Raw genomic sequence first — 19,521 nt, 5'->3', positions numbered from 1 at the left:
GCTGAGCTGCTGCTGTCGGAAGTCAACAATGGAGAGTTTTTGAGTTTGGTTAAACCTCAAGATTCAGGTTTAAGAGTGTGGAGACAGGTCTTTGGATGTGTAATTTAATGTTAGTGGTTTTATATTGTGAATGAATGTTACAGTATTACAGACATTAACTTTAATATTTATGTGTTTACTACTACAATCCCACATTAGTGCTCATAACATTCATTGACTGTGTTCCCGGTGTATCAATATTTGTCAGTGGAGCCAATAATTAGAATATTAAGAGATGTATGCTTGTTAGAAGATGCAAATATTTATTGTAAAATATAGACACAAGTGTCAGAACACAAAGGAATTTAGAGTATAGAAATGAATCATTTTACAGTGTATGTCAATAAAGTGTACTCCCACAACAATTACATTTTTGTTATAAAGTAGCTCATCATTATTTACATGAACTTACAGCAATAAATGTTGCCAAAAAATGCCATTAAAATAAAATACTTTAAGGTGCAGTAGAGAAAGCTATGTATATAAAGACCAGCTAAATTAGATTTCTTCATCTTGTCTTTCTCTGACCAGTGTAGACTGGGTGAACATACATTCAACACTCGAGACAGTATCAGTTCCAAGTCAGGTATTTTGTAATTAGTCAGCCTGATCTTCTAGTTTGTTACTCCTCCTCCTGATGTCCCCGCAGGTCTCAGCATCACTTCCATCAGATAGCTGAGACATGGCTGGACCGACTTTGCTGTCGTCCTCACCTCCCCCATTGGTATGCCGGGTATGCAAGATCTGGTCACTCGGGCGTTTCCAAGACGTTCGAGTGGCAATCCAGAGGATAAGAGCCCCAAATACCACTAACAGGAGTCCCAAAACGTTCACAAAAATCGCCTCTGGGGGAGAGTCCTTGTACTTTGGGTTGCTCCTTAGTGATAAAGTACAAAAAAATAAAGTTAATACACACCGTGAGGCAGCACTTTAACAATGTACACATTGTTTAAGAGGTTTTTACAAACTATTACAAGCCTTCATTTCTGTTCTTTTTAACACTTACAGGCCAAAAATGAGTTTCTCAGTGATGCCCATGAGTGCCACAGCTATAACACTGCCAAAGAGTAGAAGACCACTGAAGACATGGATGGGCATAAACGCTGCTCTCCAGGATACAGGTGTAATTGGTATCAAGTACAGGACAACTCCGAGAACAAGCTGCTCAGTGACAGAGAAAAAACACATCCACTTGTCAGATATTATACTAATCAAGACCGTTTTCCACCTTAGTTTTCTTGTGAATCTCAATATCACACATGTATAAGACACACTATATATGTATTGTATTGTAGCTCCATAAGACATATTAGTAAAGGTGGTGAGAGTACAGTGGTTTGAACATGCAAAATAAAGTTAATTTAATGCAAAACTTGATTATTCATTATCAGTCCTGCGCCACAAAACCAGAAGCCTTCATTATCCATTAACGGCAAATAATGTGAAATAGCTTATTTACCTGCAGGCAGTACAGTATCACAGCTATCAGGCCCAACCAGCTGTGCAGACTGTACATGTTGGGGATTTTGGCAGCATTGTGGAAGTCAAAAACTGCCACCATAGATATGACGGCAAGAATGAAGGCTAGTAAGTTCAAGCCTGCATGGATGAACTTCATTACTAGTTTGCTGCACTTCCAGGTCCAGGGGAGTCTGTAGACAATGATGGCTGCAGGAGAGAGTAACACAGTGTCAGCCAACAAGTTAGTTTTTCATGCATAACAGGCACTTATTAAAGTTTGATATTAAAGGTGTAAAGCACTATTATTGCCATTATAACCTTTTGGGTCATGAGACCATGTGAAGTCTACATGCCATGTGTCTCATGCTTCCCTGAGAGCTATTTTCCTATGTAGATGTTAAACCTTAAAATCAGACTAAACTCATAGTTCACACCCAAGTTGAACAATCGAACAAATAGTCTCAGTATGCGTTAAACTGAGGTAAACTCCCCTACGAAGCTTTTTGTAACTTAAGTCTGGAGTTGTTTACATCTACAAAAACGTAAACAAAACAACGCCCACATCCGAAATCCACATTCTTACAATAAAAAAACAACTAAAAAAACCACAACAACCTCTTACCTATTCCCTGCAAGAAAATAAAGCCGGTCACTATTAGGACCGGATGCCAGTTGAACTCGGCCAGTCCTCCATCCCAGGCTAAACCTTCCTTATAATGGAGAACCCATCTTAACACGAATATTATGGAGACGACCCCGGCGGCGGCGGCGGCGCACAGAGCCACCAGGAACTGCTTCCAATCCTCCATCGCCATCAGTGTTTGCGACCTCGACCGGAGCGACTCTTTTACTACGAATACAAACAGCTTCAAGTGGAGGCTGGAGAGGACGCAGCGCGGTCACATGACCCAGAGCCGAGCAAATGTTTGGAGGAAAGACGTTTTGTAACTTCTGTGGTTACAGAAGAGTCTTGGAGCCAGACAGCCAGTTATTATAAAAAAAAAAAAAGAAGTAATGTTTGCGCTGTGTCATCCTCTGACACACTTACAGTAATGTGCTCACTTTCTCTGTGAAGGCGTTCACAGTTTGAGCTTTAAGTGTGCACAAGGTGTCCCTAAGTTCTGTTAAAGTATTGTACTTAAGTACTATTTTGAAGTTCTTTTAACTCCACATTTATCCGACAGTTGAGTTACTAATTACTTTTCAAATCAAGATTTTACATAAAACCCTCCACATATGATCAGTTTATGAAATACAACTTGTTAGAAGATTAAACAGGTGGCTGGAGTAGTTTAGTCCCATTGTCTCAGATGTTTGTGGTGGTTTTAGTAAAATAACTCTTCAAAATGATTCAATATTTTACAAAAAATCAAAGATTATTGTTTCGCAAGTCACAACTAAATCTCAAGTCTTTAAACTTTGAGTTGTAAGTCCTAAACAAGTCACATTGTGCTCTTCAGAGTAATACTATAATAAAGAAGCCATTCAGGTTCAGGTTTTTTATATGGTAACCTAATATAGGTTTACTTGCTTTAATGTTCATGATCTATAGAAGCAATTGTTTTTTGGGAGTAGGAGTCAGTGTCAATGTCTGTTTAAACAGATCTTTGCTGTACAAACAAAGCTAGTGGTACAGAAAAACTAGGAGGGTTCTGCAGTGCAACAGATTGCTAATAGAAGGGAAATTAATTAATTCCTGGAGCACTTTTAAATAACATGATTTTTAATGTTTGGTCTTGAGGGGGAGGTATCAAGTATTTTCAAGTCTAAAGGCTCAAGTACAAGTGAAATCATTAATCGTGTCACAACCCCTCACATTTATTCTGTGACCCCTTGAAGGGGGCCGACCCTGAGGTTGGGGAACTTCACTGTGTAACTCCACTCACCACTTACTTGTGCATTAATTCATCAGTCTTCATAACTTAATGATGTAAAATACAATAAAATATAACTTGCAGAACAACAACACTTCTATTTTGGATAGTTACATTTTGATTATAATACATCTGTATATTTACTTATTAGTTTAATGAAGGGCTTTTACTTTTAATAGTTATAATATATTGTGGTAGTAGTAGTAGTAGTATTTTACTTAATTAAACAGGGTCATTAGTTTGCTGCACTGTCGGGTCCTGGGGAGTCTGTAAACAATGACAACAACAGAGGGTAACTCCGTGTCAGTCAACCCATTCCTGGTGTGAGTATGATGTATATATGTCCTTAAAGAGTAGGTTTTGTACTGTTTAAGTTTGCATGACAAGCACATATTAAAGTTTGATATGAAAGGTGTAAAGCACTCTTGCCAAGTCTACATGCTTACTTGAGAACTATTTGTTTATGTAAATGTTAAACCTTGAAGCTCATAATTTACATCACACGTCCACATTCATGGTTGCTCTGGTTAACACAAGCAAGCTTAAAGCCCCTTAAAACGTTGCTTTTGTGAAACAGGCCCGCACTTCATCGCGGCTGTGTGGATGTGGTTCCATCTGATTTGACTGACAGTAGCCTGCCAACATAAGCAAACAGCCACATAACTGTCCTCATATTCAGACTCAGATATTACTAAATTCCCTCACCCCCTTTAACCAGTGAGAAGAGCTCAGAGAAGGGATCTCTCATTTGAAATAACCAAAACTATTCCAACTTTATCAGAAAATAGTGTCTCGTTGTAACAAACAGAGAGACATGTATTTTCAGGACTTTTAAACAGACTACATTTGGGTACAACTGTAGCTTCAAAACCTGAAATTTAAAATGAAAAGCCGGGCTACACCAGCTAATTTATGGAATAAACTAACACATTACAAACTGTGGGTTGTGAAAGCAAGTCGCCATAATGCACAATAATCTTAATACTTGGATGAGCATGATGGAAACAGTAGGCAGAAATACAGAGTAACTTGGAAAAATAGAACATTTTAATTGAATACAAAACAGTGAAAATAAACATTTATAGGTGTCAGACAGAAGATGGTTAACAGTAATACAGTGCAGACTTTATTATCAAGTGTAAATCACACCAAAGAAATAATGACACAGTGATCCAGATGTGAACAGCATTATGAGATTTACAGAACAGCTGCACAAAGTTGGAAACAAATATGTACACAGTCTTTATAAAAATAAATGCTTTCCATGAGCTTCATTCGTTCAATTACTGGCAGCAGAGTTTGTAAACGTGGCAGCAAAAGTTGGTGTTCTTTTGTTCAACATGAACAATTGTGTCTTTGTCAAAGAACAACTCGTGTCGGTAAGTCTGAAACAAAAGATAAGAGCACACATGAATCCACATACGCAGACAACATCAGCTTAACGCCGGTACAGTCATATCAGGTCACTCACCTCATCCCAAGGCTCAACCAGATCAACCGTCCGCAGTAACTTCCCGTTCTGGTTGTCGTGCAGTCGGATGTGGGCTCTTCCTTCTCCCTCCTCACCATTAGTTACCACTACTGCCAGAAGGTCCAGCTCATCCTCATATTCCACCATACGGAAAGTCTGTACAATTAAAACGTTCATTATTGTAAACTAAAAAGAAAAATACAATAAATGTTTCAGGTGGTGTGTCAGTCACCACTGGTCTGATTTTGGTTATGGTCAGGATGCCCCCAGAAACTTGTTCTCCTACATACACAGAGTGGCCTGAGGACGTGATGACATTTCCAGCTGGAAGATGATGTGTTGACCCAAAAGCTATTGATAAGCTCAGAAGAAGCCACAGGGCTTTAAAAACTTAAGCTTATGTAGTAAATTCTACCTTTATTCTTTAGTGTTCCTGCCCTTTATCAACTTGTAATACTTGTTACATGATTATTGGTCTTTTTTATGATATTTGATAACAACAAGAAAAATATAGAATATGAAGAGAGTTCAAATAAAGTACATCTTTCTTTAAAACAAGCACATTAAGTATTTTCACTGCAGAGATACAGGATCAATGATTAAAGCGTTGAAAAGCACTTTGGTACCTCTTGATCTGGGTCATCATCCAGCTGATGAAATCTTCTCTTCACTGTGCGGCCCGATGAGGTTACAGTGACTTGTGAGGTGGGCTGCAATAGAAAGCAGAAACATTCAGTTTTGATTGCACCAAGACTGAGTAGACCAAGTTAGATTTCATACCAACGACACAGTGAACATGTGATACACACATATGAGGCAGATTCATTCAGAGTATGAGTACAGCACATTATAGGTAAATGAGCAGGACTTACAGTGTTGTTTCGATGGGTCGCCATAGAGTAATCCTCAACTACCTTTGATGGCAACCCACTGTTCAGTTCACCGAGGATCTTTAGGACACTAAAAAAATATATATATTCTTTAACATGTCCAGTATAATAAGATAATAAAAATGCATCAAAGAACATGATAGTGTTGCTTTTAGTGATTGGGGCTAAGAAAATTTTTTGAGGCTATAATCCTTTATTAAATAGGGAGTTCCTTTGTTGCTTGCTTGGCTGGTATATTTGCCTCAACACCACAGACATTTTACCAAAGGTTGACTGTAGTACTCACTTTATGTTGGTAGGTCCAACATGAATGATTCTTCCTGAGTCGTCAGGGTGGAAGAAGATGCCATCGCTCTCTAGTGAGCAGCAGCTCATGTTTTGTATTCCGTTTGTTGCCTAATGTCATAAAATATCCCTCATTAACTAGGACAGGCATTATTAATTGTAAAGCATACTGCACATACAACCATAAGAATGTAACTACGGGTAAGTTTCCCCTTGAAAAAAAAATCAAAAAGAAGGGGAACATTTTGCAGGATAGTTGTTACTTTGGATCTAATGACAACTTTTTTTGTGCAACCTGATTTGTGTGCTTCAGAGTTTGTAAAGCATCAACCACATGTGCACATGATTGTGGAACAGGCAACAATTGGCCTATTAAAATGGATATGCACTATTTTTACCAGTACTCAGACACAGGTTGATCAGGGCAAACAAAACTGCGTTTTCTTGTGAATTGGAAACGCTGGCAGCTTAAATGCAATTTAATGTTTGAGCACACAATTTATGATGACCGTTGCCTCTGGTGAGAAATAAATGTGAGCAGTGTTGTCAAAGAAACTAAATAATCTAAATAAAATACAAAGGAGCTGGTGTTCCACATGCATGCCAGATCTGCAGAGACATAGCTGGAGCATTTTGTGGGGTTTTAAATAGTGATTACAGGTTTGGTTCAGTCCTGCTCTGTCCAGCAGCTGACTACATAGACTGTCACAAACATCTGTGGTTCCTTTCACACTGACACTTTCAATAGGCTCTGGCCAATTTGATGGCAGTTATATCTAACACACAACAAGACTGGGGGCATTTATCTATTACAGCCAAGCACATGCTACATTTTTGTACTCCAATGACCAAATAATTATTGAAATGTTCTGTTATGGTGTATGGTTACAAAGGGTTCTTTAAACTTACCATGGTGCTGTCCTTGAGTGAACAGATGTGGTGGGTCCCCTTGTGATTTTTATGTGGGGGTGTATAGATGTAGTGCCATGGGTAGCCGCCAATCTGGATACTGTTATTAGAGCATGACACCTCGAAAAGCACTGGAGGGCAATCTGTGCAATAAGGAAAAAAAACTGCCATTTTACTTTATAATGAAAAACATTCCTGCTCACAGTGGCCAAGTAGGTCTACTACAATCTTTACCACAAAGGCTCCTGCAGGTCTGGACTTTAAAACAGACTCACCTGTGATCTGGATGTTTACTGGAATACCAAATGGGACATCTCCCACTGTTTTGCCTCCAAGAAGCGAACTTTGCTTTCCAAGTGTTAACTTCTCTGCCAAGTACTAAAAACAAAGAAGATAGACACAGATAGATGTAAGCAGAAAGATGAGCCAGCAGGATAATCAAACACTGAATATGTAAATAACCCCAGGTACATACATTTCAACAAACATATTTCTGATGCAGTTAAATAAAATATTCAATATTGTGCAGACATACCCTTTGGATTATGTGCTCAAAGCTGTACAGCTTCACTGACTTGTTGCTGTAAGACAACACAAGGACACCCTGAGACAGAACCACATCGGTAACACCATTTCCAAACACCTGAAAGAATAAGATTTACCTTTAAATAATAACATATCACTCCTGCAGGCACATTTTAAAAATGGAATAGACTACAAATAAAACCTGCTTACCTTTTTGTTGATCTCCAAAATGCCCACAACTTGCAAAGGGAAAACATGAAAGATGGCCAGGTGCATCACTGTATTCTGAGTGATACCTGCCTGAGGAAATACATAAGTAAGATTCAGAGATCGTGTCCTGGGACAAGTAGTAAAATGAATAGTTGATTAATTCATGGGAAACAACAAATGTGAAGATTCCTAGCTTTTTCAGATTTTCAGATTATTGTGAATTTAATATTTTGGGGTTTAGGACTGTTGGTTGGACAAAGGAAGTGATCCTTGTCAAATAAACAATTATTGATTAGTCTAAAGAGTAATCAACAGATGAATTGATCATGGAAATCAGAAGTTGCAGCTTTTGACTAGTGACACTTAAATTCTTTGACTGACTTAATGATGTACAGTTCTTATGCAAATAATCAGATTGATGTTACCTGTCGTTCTAAAGATGTTTCTTTGTTTTGAACAGATTTAACATAAAACATCTCTTGAGAAACATCCCAGCCAAGATACCTACAAAATAAAACAACACAGAGTAAGGTGAAAGGTTTTTTTAATGAACTGAAACTGAAAATAAATGCATTCATCTCCACACATAGAACAGGGAACAGTACCTGAATTTATGGTTTGGAGAGAGGTAAACTCTCTGCAGCTCTTCTCCCGTTTCAGCTGAAAGGCGATACAGCCAGTTATTGGCTGTCAGAGCCAAGAGGCTGGGTTTATGATCAGAGGGGGAGGATAATGTTTTGTCCTGTTAACAAGACAAATGTAACATCAATCAGAACCTCCGTTGTTAAAATCTGGTCTTTGTAAGTTCAGGTTTAATCTAAAAAAGGTTTTTAATGTCACTTACAAGTGGGCTCTGACACAGCAAGGCATCCTCAAATTTCTCCAGTTTCGACCTTTTAGGCAATCTGTATAGAACTTGAGGCTCTGAATGAACACTGAAACCAGAATGTTTGAACACTCATTGTGTGTCGGCGTATAAACCTTTAATTGTTATCAGTATCTGCTTACATTTTTACACCTGAATGCCCTGTACATTCACACCATATACGTCACAACAACATCCACTCATGTTTTTACATTGCATAGTGCTAATTTTAATTTGGTAGATGACATTAATCAAATTGGTAAAAATGTACCTGGCAAACTATGTATTCTGAGTGACAAAGCCTGCCACCAAACTCATAAAAGAAGCGATATTTCATGACTGAGTTACAAGGTTTAGATAAAATCAAGGCATTGCATCTCACAGCTGATTTGATTTCTTCAGAGATAAACAAAAACAATACTTGACTTATTTATTATGTAACTTTTGTATGCCAATTTTACATGTGCTGAAATGTAAATGTAGCTCTAAGGCAGTGGTTCCCAACCTGGTGGGTCAGGATCCCCACCAGGGGTCGCCAAAGCTTCACGGGGCTTGTGAGGCCTTCTTGATTTTAAGAGGTGTAAGAAAACCTTTAAAATATGCGCCTATATAGGCCTATATCTCAGCATTTTGTTAAATTTGTGAAGAAAACTAAAGGAAAATTGCTTGCTTAGATAGTATGTGTGATTGTTATAAATATAAAATACATAATACAGAGAGACAAATGTATAAAAAGTTCCTTCACAGGATATAATCTGCAAAATTCATCCAACTCACTAGTTTTACACAAACTTCCTATTTCACTATTTGGGTTGTTTGTTGGTTTATCGGGTATACAACATTAAATATCCATTAAATATGTTACTTAGTGAGTTTACACAATGATAGAAAAGGGGTCCGCTCAGGAAAGGTGTGTTGGACATTTAAAATAATTACTAATAAGTTAATTATTCACTCACCAGTTGTAGCAGTTCTGGTAATTCTCAAAGTAGATTTTACCATTCTCATACATTATTGTGGATTTTGAGGTCTTGCTCCATACTTTCATGAAAACCCTGTTGTCCTACAATACAGCAAAAATAAATAAAGTACATTAGTACAGCATTAAAACCAGGTAGCCAACTCACAGTGAATATCCAAACGCATCCTCTTTCCCATTACCTGGAGGAGCAGAGCTCTGAGGACCCTCATATTGTGTCTGATAATGGTCCCAGCATCCCTGAAACCTCTGCTCCTCCGACTCAACAGCTCGGTGGCGTTAAAGGTTGTTTCCCTCCGGCACGGCGCCATCAGCCGGTCACACATGTCTCTACACCGGAGCTGTCCGGTAGCACCGAGGAGATTCAACTAACCTCAGCCGAGCAACCAAGACCACCGCCAACAGCCAGGTAACGGCGAGACAGGTAACTAAGGTGGGAGCCCCTCACTGACCTCCATCTTTCCTTTGAGACCACTGAACCTGCTGCCGAGCTAGGTGACACAAAAAGTTAACAGCTAACTCGAGTCATTGTCGGTGTTGAGCTAATAAAGCTCCTCGATATCTCGGTTAACTTCGCTCTAAAGTCGTATCTGAACGGCAGTTCGTTGTGTGTGAGGCAGCGTGGGTTGAACCGGGTAGTTGTCTCATAAATAAAGTGATGTCAGCAGTTGAAAGTCGGTGGATAGTAATGTCGCATTTTGAGCGGTGTGGCATTAGTTAGCTGTCAGTGCTAGCTGCCCTCTCCCGGCGCCATGTTTGTAGTCTTCACAGTCGTCTTCTTCTACTTGCGGAATGAAGGCGCACGGCATCCATCTTGGAACGTTAGCGCCCTCCTCTCGACCGTTGGTAGTACGTTGGAGCACGTAAAAACCAACTGCACTTAACGGTCGTTTCCTCCTTTTTATTTCCATCTCCTACTAGAAGTCGTCTCATTACACACTGTCTTATATTTATATATTTATATATTCTGTCCCCGTCTGACTGTATTATATTTATATATTCTGTCCCTGTCTGACTGTCTTTTATTTATATATTCTGTCCCTGTCTGACTGTCTTATATTTATATATTTATATATTCTGTCCCCGTCTGACTGTATTATATTTATATATTCTGTCCCTGTCTGACTGTCTTATATTTATATATTCTGTCCCTGTCTGACTGTATTATATTTATATATTCTGTCCCTGTCTGACTGTCTTATATTTATATATTCTGTCCCTGTCTGACTGTCTTATATTTATATATTTATATATTCTGTCCCTGTCTGACTGTATTATATTTATATATTCTGTCCCTGTCTGACTGTATTATATTTATATATTCTGTCCCTGTCTGACTGTCTTATATTTATATATTCTGTCCCTGTCTGACTGTATTATATTTATATATTCTGTCCTGTCTGACTGTTTTATTTATATATTCTGTCCTGTATGTTTTTATTTATATATTTTGTTTTTTTTGCTGTTTATATTTATATATTCTGTCCCTGTCTGACTGTCTTATATTTATATATTTATATATTCTGTCCCTGTCTGACTGTATTATATTTATATATTCTGTCCCTGTCTGACTGTCTTATATTTATATATTCTGTCCCTGTCTGACTGTCTTTATTTATTATTTATATATTCTGTCCCTGTCTGACTGTATTATATTTATATATTCTGTCCCTGTCTGACTGTCTTTTATTTATATATTCTGTCCCTGTCTGACTGTCTTTTATTTATATATTCTGTCCCTGTCTGACTGTATTATATTTATATATTCTGTCCCTGTCTGACTGTCTTTTATTTATATATTCTGTCCCTGTCTGACTGTATTATATTATATATTCTGTCCCCGTCTGACTGTCTTATATGTATATATTCTGTCCCTGTCTGACTGTCTTTTATTTATATATTCTGTCCCTGTCTGTCTGTATTATATGTATATATTCTGTCCCTGTCTGACTGTCTTTTATTTATATATTCTGTCCCTGTCTGACTGTATTATATTATATATTCTGTCCCCGTCTGACTGTCTTTTATTTATATATTCTGTCCCCGTCTGACTGTATTATATTTATATATTCTGTCCCTGTCTGACTGTCTTTTATTTATATATTCTGTCCCTGTCTGACTGTCTTTTATTTATATATTCTGTCCCTGTCTGACTGTATTATATTTATATATTCTGTCCCTGTCTGACTGTCTTTTATTTATATATTCTGTCCCTGTCTGTCTGTATTATATGTATATATTCTGTCCCTGTCTGACTGTATTATATTTATATATTCTGTCCCTGTCTGACAGTCTTATATTTATATATTCTGTCCCTGTCTGACTGTCCTATATTTATATATTCTGTCCCTGTCCGACTGTATTATATTTATATATTCTGTCCCTGTCTGACTGTCTTATATTTATATATTTATATATTCTGTCCCTGTCTGACTGTCTTTTATTTATATATTCTGTCCCTGTCTGACTGTATTATATTTATATATTCTGTCCCTGTCTGACTGTCTTTTATTTATATATTCTGTCCCTGTCTGACTGTATTATATTTATATATTCTGTCCCTGTCTGACTGTCTTTTATTTATATATTCTGTCCCTGTCTGACTGTATTATATTTATATATTCTGTCCCTGTCTGACAGTCTTATATTTATATATTCTGTCCCTGTCTGACTGTCCTATATTTATATATTCTGTCCCTGTCCGACTGTATTATATTTATATATTCTGTCCCTGTCTGACTGTCTTATATTTATATATTTATATATTCTGTCCCTGTCTGACTGACTGTCTTTTATTTATATATTCTGTCCCTGTCTGACTGTATTATATTTATATATTCTGTCCCTGTCTGACTGTCTTTTATTTATATATTCTGTCCCTGTCTGACTGTATTATATTTATATATTCTGTCCCTGTCTGACTGTCTTTTATTTATATATTCTGTCCCTGTCTGACTGTATTATATTTATATTTTCTGTCCCTGTCTGACTGTCTTATATTTATATATTCTGTCCCTGTCTGACTGTCCTATATTTATATATTCTGTCCCTGTCTGACTGTATTATATTTATATATTCTGTCCCTGTCTGACTGTCTTATATTTATATATTCTGTCCCTGTCTGACTGTCCTATATTTATATATTCTGTCCCTGTCTGACTGTCTTTTATTTATATATTCTGTCCCTGTCTGACTGTCTTATATTTATATATTCTGTCCTTGTCTGACTGTCTTATATTTATATATTCTGTCCCTGTCTGACTGTCTTATATTTATATATTCCGTCCCTGTCTGACTGTATTATATTTATATATTCCGTCCCTGTCTGACTGTCTTATATTTATATATTCCGTCCCTGTCTGACTGTATTATATTTATATTTTCTGTCCCTGTCTGACTGTATTATATTTATATTTTCTGTCCCTGTCTGACTGTCCTATATTTATATATTCTGTCCCTGTCTGACTGTATTATATTTATATATTCTGTCCCTGTCTGACTGTCTTATATTTATATATTCTGTCCCTGTCTGACTGTCCTATATTTATATATTCTGTCCCTGTCTGACTGTCTTTTATTTATATATTCTGTCCCTGTCTGACTGTATTATATTTATATATTCTGTCCCTGTCTGACTGTCTTATATTTATATATTCTGTCCCTGTCTGACTGTCTTATATTTATATATTCTGTCCCTGTCTGACTGTCCTATATTTATATATTCTGTCCCTGTCTGACTGTATTATATTTACATATTCTGTATTGACTGGCTCCAGCTCTCCACTGAAGCTTTATGTTTATATTGAATGAAACAGCCTGAGGCATTTGGTACTTTTGGAAACCACTCGAATTTAAAATAAAGGTCTGCGGGTTACTGAGACCCATTGACAGTATATATATATGTATATATAACGTTAATAATATAATATATGTGTTTGAACAAAGTTTGTCTACACAGCATTTGGCAATAAAGCAGCAATAAGTACAATTCAGAGGTCTGACCTAAGTCATGTAAAAGTTCTGTAGAGTTTCAGATTCAGAAAAATCAAAAGATAAAAATTACATAAAACTAGGATACATTGTACTCTGTCTTAACCTTACATTAATCTTGACAAAAACAAAAATGCTCTTGTCTTTAGTAGAAACCAAAACAAATCAGGTTTCTTAGACTGTATTTTCCTTTAAATAGCATCTCCTCAGGTCACACCAAGATTACACAAAACAAAAAAATGCTGCTCCTAAGGCAAGTTTTTAACTGAGCACACAGGGACCTTTGTTTCATCTAAATCAATTATGTAAAGTTATTTAATTTCTAAGCTTTGTTCTTTATAGTTTAATAATATTTTGTTCTTGAATATATTTAGATTAAACTGCAAATTGCTCTTGAAAATAAAACATGTTGATGACGATATCCAGCAGAAAAATATATAATACTTTTTTTTAGCATTACACAGCCACAGCGCCCACACGTCCTACTATCCACAGGTGCATTGTGAAAGAATTGTAAAATGAATTCAACTCTTCCTGCACTTTTACAGAGTAAATGCATAAACTGCGGAGCTCCTCTGTAGCCACATTGGCTAACGTTTTCACCAGATTGTCCTCAAGATTGAAGAGCACAGGAGGAAGACCTTCAGCTCCATTGGGTTCACGGATACTGAACAATCACGATGAAATCTTTAAGCACAACATATGGTCAGTGATGTACTGTTGCAAGTCACCTGTTTGTATTTGTGCATTTTATGGAGATAGTAGGATTACAGTGTAGGTGTTTTTTAGAGCTACATTAAGAGCTTTCTGATTAATTTCAAAACACACCAGTGGATTTATGTTATTTGTAATTTTATTCAGTTCCTGAGTTACTGTAGTTGAACAGATGTATCAACAGTTGCTTTTTTAATGCTTTATATATTTTAGGGATCATATACAATGGACAGAAGAGGATAAAGAAAATGCACGACGGAAGGCAGAAGAAAATTCCTCTATACAAATTCCTTTAAGGGAGCAAGGCAAGTCTCAATTCCAACCAAATATTTGAGAGTTGATTGGAGTTACATGGCAATATTAAAATAAAATATTCTTAAATCTCCTCCACACAGGTAAATTTGACACAGAGGCTCACCAATACTGGGACAAGTTTTATGAGATGCACCAGGATAAGTTCTTTAAAGACCGCAAGTGGCTGTTTTTAGAATTCCCAGAGCTGCTTCCTTCAGGAAAAACAGAAACCACAAACAGGTTTGTGGGAGATCAGCAGGCGGCACAACTTACTGGATCCAACACGGACGCAGAGACCCGGCACCAGCAACACAACAACCCCACACACCATCACAGGAATACAGGCACCTGCAATCATCAGGAGTCCTGTCAAGGAGCAGCACTAGAAAAAGATGAAGCTGCCATACAGACTACTACTTTCCCTGGCCAGCATGCATCTTTCAGGATTCTGGAGGTTTTTAAAACAGTTCACATGTATCGATGATTTGTTTTAATATAGACTGCTGCATGGGGACCATTACATAATTGTTACATAAAACGTAGTCAGCTATAAGTTGCCCTACTGAATGTGTCAAATAACAGCATTTACAAATGTGCTTTTCCATGTTTCAGAAATATCAACAATGTTTCTTTTCTCTTCACAGGTTGGATGTGGGGTTGGTAACAGTGTTTTTCCCATCCTTAATACCGTAAAGTGAGTAAAAATATTTGATATTTTTCCATAAAATAAGTTAACTACTATGTCATTAATGTGGATCATATGTCAATTTTAGTGCAGACTATGTTTACAGAAGCAAATAACACCCAATATTGGCCAATACAACATTGCATTATTTACCATTTAGTGTTTATTGTGCATGCACCATTACATTATCCAGGTACACATTCCCATCAAACACAAAACTGTGGCTCATCACCAATAATATCTATATAACATTTTTGGAGCAAGATTTATGAACTATTTGATGAAAAGTGCAAATATTTCTTGTACAGTTAAAATACACATTGACTATGTTTGCTGATTTTAATGGCTGTTCAAACTGCAGCAACTGTGGGGAAAAAAATATTGGGCATTAATGTGTGTGTCATTACAAAATACTTCCAACACACACAATACCAGGACCCTGAAACTGAAGCAGATACAAGGAATCCAGCCACAATTTATTTTCCAATGTTTGTCAAAATGTCTTCTGTGAAAAAAGCCTGTATGCCTCTTTACACAACGGGCTCCTGGAGGGCGGCCTAGATACTAAAATCAGTTTCTGGATAAGTAGTGAGGACGGAAAAGAGGAAGCATTTTTCTGGTATTGAAATACACCTCAGGCTTTAATTCCTCTGCAGTGATGGGAAAGAGTGCAGAAGTGTAACAAACAGTGAGTTTCTATTCCAGGTTTTCATGTTTTTCGGATAAGATACGAGTCTAATTTAACATTGGAAAAGTTGCCCTTTAACACTTTTCACTAACACAGAGATTGCATCTGTACACTTTTTTTGTAGATTTGTAGATTTGTTCTACATCACTTTGCAAGTTTAAGAAAATAATGAATAAAGGTAAAATCTTGGCTTCAGTGGATAACCCTAATAAGGGCTCCATGAAAGGAAAGGTGCTTTATCACACAGTTGTACTGTTGGGGTTGTTAAATTGGCTGTTCTGTTTCACAGAGACATGGATGCATTTGTATACTGTTGTGACTTCTCCCCATGTGCCATTCAGCTGGTGAAGGTAAGCATTGCTAATATTGCTTGGTATGAACATGCACAATATAGACTGTATTGAGGTTAATACATTTTTTCAGAGAAATACTGACTAAAATCACTTATATTTTAAAACAGCCAATGTTTTAAAATAAGTCAACCATGTAATAGACTGCTTAAATATTTAGACAGATTACATTAACATTTGATGAAGTAATGTATTTATTGTACAGTCGGTGTTAATATCAGTCTTTGAGCTTTCAAGAATAATGATTCAAATTACATTTTATAGTTCAGACCATTGTTCCCTCAAACAATGTGTGTACTTGTACCAAAGGTTAATTTAAACCTCTGCCTAAAAGCTCTGGTCATTTGTAGATGATATTTTTGCATAGACTTGAACATAATTTCAATGTAAATTATCTTCTTTTTTTGTATGCTATTACTATATTTAAACTCATTTTCAAATGCCTGAATATGTTTGTATCCTGACATAACGGGACATATTTCTTATCTTTAACAAGTCTTTTCTCAGTAGATGAAGAGCATAAAAACAAAATGTTGATAGAGTGATTACAGTAGATGTGTCTTTATTAGAACTAATGGATTACAGTCAAAACTGTTCAAATCTGTAGGCTTGAAATCACAACATTGTGTCATAATAACATTAAAAAAACAACCTAAGAAGGAATATATAAACTGTGTCTTAGCACAAGAACACAACACAAATTGCATTATTATATTTATAGCTAAAATTTGCATTGTTCAATTGAAGAGGAAGATATTGATTTACTACATTTAAACTGAAATATTACTATATAAAGTTGCATATATAGAGAGATTTATCCATTATAAAATCCATACCCTTGGATTAGTTGGATTTATTTGATTATTCCTTGTAATATTTGATGTAAAAGATTTGTAATATTACTTGAATGACTGAGATTACATACTATACCAGGCAGCTTTTCATTTATGTCACCCTGTTTTATAGTTTATTCTTTGGATTATTTATGCAGTACATTTACATTTAACCTGATTTAAGTGCAAAATTATTCTGTATATAAATTCCTTCAGCAACTTACAGAGGGAATGCAAAGGTCAAAGTTACAGTGCCCTTGCAATATTTAAGAGATATGCAATATGAAGGGGAAGTGATGGCAAGGCAGAAAATCCGTTGTTTCAATACCAGTGAAATTTGGAAATACTATTTACTGTTTTAGATAAAACTGAACAGGTTACCCGAATCTGTATCTGAGTTACCATTTGGAAATGTACTTCAGCCCTCTGTGTTTTCCTCATATAGGACCATCCAGACTACGATGAGTCTGTGTGCCATGCCTTTGTCCATGACATTTGTGAGGAGCTGGCCTCCTTTCCCTTCCCTCCTCAGAGCCTGGATGTTATTCTGGCAGTCTTTGTGTTCTCCTCCATTCATCCAGACCGGTAGGTGAAGGTTACAAGACAAAGGAGAGCCCAACATAATTTCTCACCTGCCAGACCCCCTCCACATCCCCTAAAACACCCGCGACTCACCTTCACTCTCCCCAGTCTTTGTCTGAATGTCATTACAAAAACCCAAAATATAAATCTCAACTATATTATGTGACGGAGTACAATATATTGCTTGACATTGAAGGTATAAACGAATTTAAGGGATGGCAGCATGCATATTTTAATTTTTAGGCTGTAGTATTACCTCAGCACTTTAGCACTCTCTGTGGAAGTCATTTCAGCTTAGAATACTTTACATGTTAAGCTGTTTGTTTTAAAGCCTTAATGAATATATTCCCATATACTGCAGCCTATGTTTTGTCCACGGTTACTTCTTTATGATCTTCATTAGCTGCAATTGTACTGTACATTATTGTTTCACTAATTGACATTTCATTGACAGACTAAAGGGAATTGTGAACCGACTATCCAGACACCTGAAACCTGGAGGAATATTCCTCTTCCGTGATTATGGGAGACATGACTTATCACAACTCCGGTTTAAGAAGGGTGAGCCTCCAACTAGAAACACACACCTAAATACAGCCATTTTATCTCCTTTGCCTCATTTGTTGTATATTCTGTATATCCTTCTGTGTGTTTTTGATAATTCAGTACATTTCATTTTTAATAATTTAATCTTTTAATCTCTCACAATCAGGACGGTGTTTATCAGAGAATTTCTACACTCGTGGAGATGGAACCTGCGTCTACTTTTTTACTAAAGGTAATTCTGAACTATGAGATCTGCATTTTCTCCCACGTGGAGTAAATAGTTGCTGACAGGACCGTAGATTGAGGACGCTGAGGTCATGTCTTTTGTACTCTCTGGGAATGTGGAGGCTTTAGGAACCTTGGGGGGGAGTTTATATTTTACAGGGATGGGTATTTTGTGGGTACTTGAATACGCTGACAAGGTATATTTAAGTTTGACTGTTTTTCAGGCCAATAAATAGATAAAGAATTAACTTTTCACACCAGAATTTCACTTCTGGCAGTGAGGAAAAGGCTTTAAAATAGCATTTACAACTTCATGTTGGAGATAATATATCTAAACAGTTAACTAAATAAATGAAATGGTAACATGACTCATGACCTCCGGTATTTAAAAAATCCTGGCTATATCCCTGGTTACTGACAGTGTTTTTATATATATTTATTTTTATTTTTTTACAGAAGAGGTTCATGATTTATTTTCCAGTGCTGGACTGGAAGAAGTTCAGAATCTGGAGGACAAGCGACTCCAAGTAAACAGAGGAAAGAAAGTTGCAATGCTCCGAGTTTGGATGCAGAGCAAGTACAGAAAATTGCATCCACCATCTTAACATCCCACCATGAACAGCCTATTTGTGAGCAATACTCATTTTTATACTTTGCTTTGTATTTATTTAATCCAAACTGATTGTTTGGGTTTTTTTTATTTTTTACCAAAGGTGTATGTGTACAACAACAAAACTGAATGCAATAAACGTACAAAACATGTTTTCAAACAACGCTGTGGTGTTATCTGATTTTATATTCTGTAGATCACTGTATTAATATTTGTTTTAATATCTGTGATATAATCACAAGAATGATTTAAGGTCCACGGGGGAAATACAGTGAATATACATTAGAGTTGAAAAATGAAAAACTCTGACGATTATGATTGAAGTAAAATTAACGTTTCTTATTTTCATGTTTAAGTTTGACTACAAATAGGCTAAAGTACTCAACTACAAGTAAATTCTGCATTCAAAACTATACTTAAGTAAAAATATGTAAGTATTAGTAAGTAAGTATGTAGGTCAGTGTTTTATTACTGTATATGATGACTTTGGAATAAT

The 19,521-nt window shown here is 36.5% G+C and overlaps 3 protein-coding genes across 5 annotated transcripts; 1 reads left to right on the top strand and 2 right to left on the bottom strand.

The window, feature by feature from the left end:
• Positions 1-277: 277 nt before the first annotated feature.
• LOC127365572 (plasma membrane ascorbate-dependent reductase CYBRD1) lies at positions 278-2,440 on the bottom strand. Its single transcript, XM_051403773.1, has 4 exons — positions 2,123-2,440; positions 1,499-1,707; positions 1,046-1,200; positions 278-916 (listed from the first exon to the last, which is right to left on the bottom strand). Exons 1-4 carry the CDS (start codon positions 2,313-2,315, stop codon positions 637-639), a joined length of 837 nt encoding a protein of 278 aa, XP_051259733.1. The 5' UTR covers positions 2,316-2,440; the 3' UTR covers positions 278-636.
• A 1,959-nt stretch (positions 2,441-4,399) lies between these two features.
• On the bottom strand, positions 4,400-9,834 carry dcaf17 (ddb1 and cul4 associated factor 17). Its single transcript, XM_051403450.1, has 14 exons — positions 9,691-9,834; positions 9,489-9,592; positions 8,509-8,599; positions 8,270-8,406; positions 8,090-8,168; positions 7,665-7,754; positions 7,465-7,572; positions 7,205-7,307; positions 6,930-7,072; positions 6,022-6,131; positions 5,718-5,805; positions 5,472-5,555; positions 4,846-5,001; positions 4,400-4,759 (listed from the first exon to the last, which is right to left on the bottom strand). The coding sequence occupies exons 1-14, from the start codon at positions 9,832-9,834 to the stop codon at positions 4,658-4,660; spliced, it is 1,539 nt and encodes a 512-aa protein (XP_051259410.1). The 3' UTR covers positions 4,400-4,657.
• Positions 9,830-19,188, top strand: mettl8 (methyltransferase 8, methylcytidine). 3 transcript variants are annotated; one of them, XM_051403454.1, is made up of 10 exons: positions 9,830-9,917; positions 14,047-14,203; positions 14,426-14,517; positions 14,608-14,960; positions 15,151-15,200; positions 16,169-16,229; positions 17,508-17,647; positions 18,099-18,205; positions 18,357-18,422; positions 18,872-19,188. In XM_051403454.1, exons 2-10 carry the CDS (start codon positions 14,052-14,054, stop codon positions 19,018-19,020), a joined length of 1,170 nt encoding a protein of 389 aa, XP_051259414.1. In that variant the 5' UTR covers positions 9,830-9,917; positions 14,047-14,051; the 3' UTR covers positions 19,021-19,188. The 3 variants fall into 3 exon arrangements, with proteins under 3 accessions (XP_051259414.1, XP_051259413.1, XP_051259415.1); XM_051403453.1 differs by having other exon boundaries at positions 9,830-9,932; XM_051403455.1 differs by having other exon boundaries at positions 9,842-9,941.
• Positions 19,189-19,521: the final 333 nt, after the last annotated feature.

The sequence above is a fragment of the Dicentrarchus labrax genome, unplaced genomic scaffold (genome assembly GCF_905237075.1).
Source record: "Dicentrarchus labrax unplaced genomic scaffold, dlabrax2021, whole genome shotgun sequence".
Taxonomy (NCBI): Eukaryota; Metazoa; Chordata; class Actinopteri; family Moronidae; genus Dicentrarchus; species Dicentrarchus labrax.
This window is presented reverse-complemented; position numbering and strand designations above follow the sequence as displayed.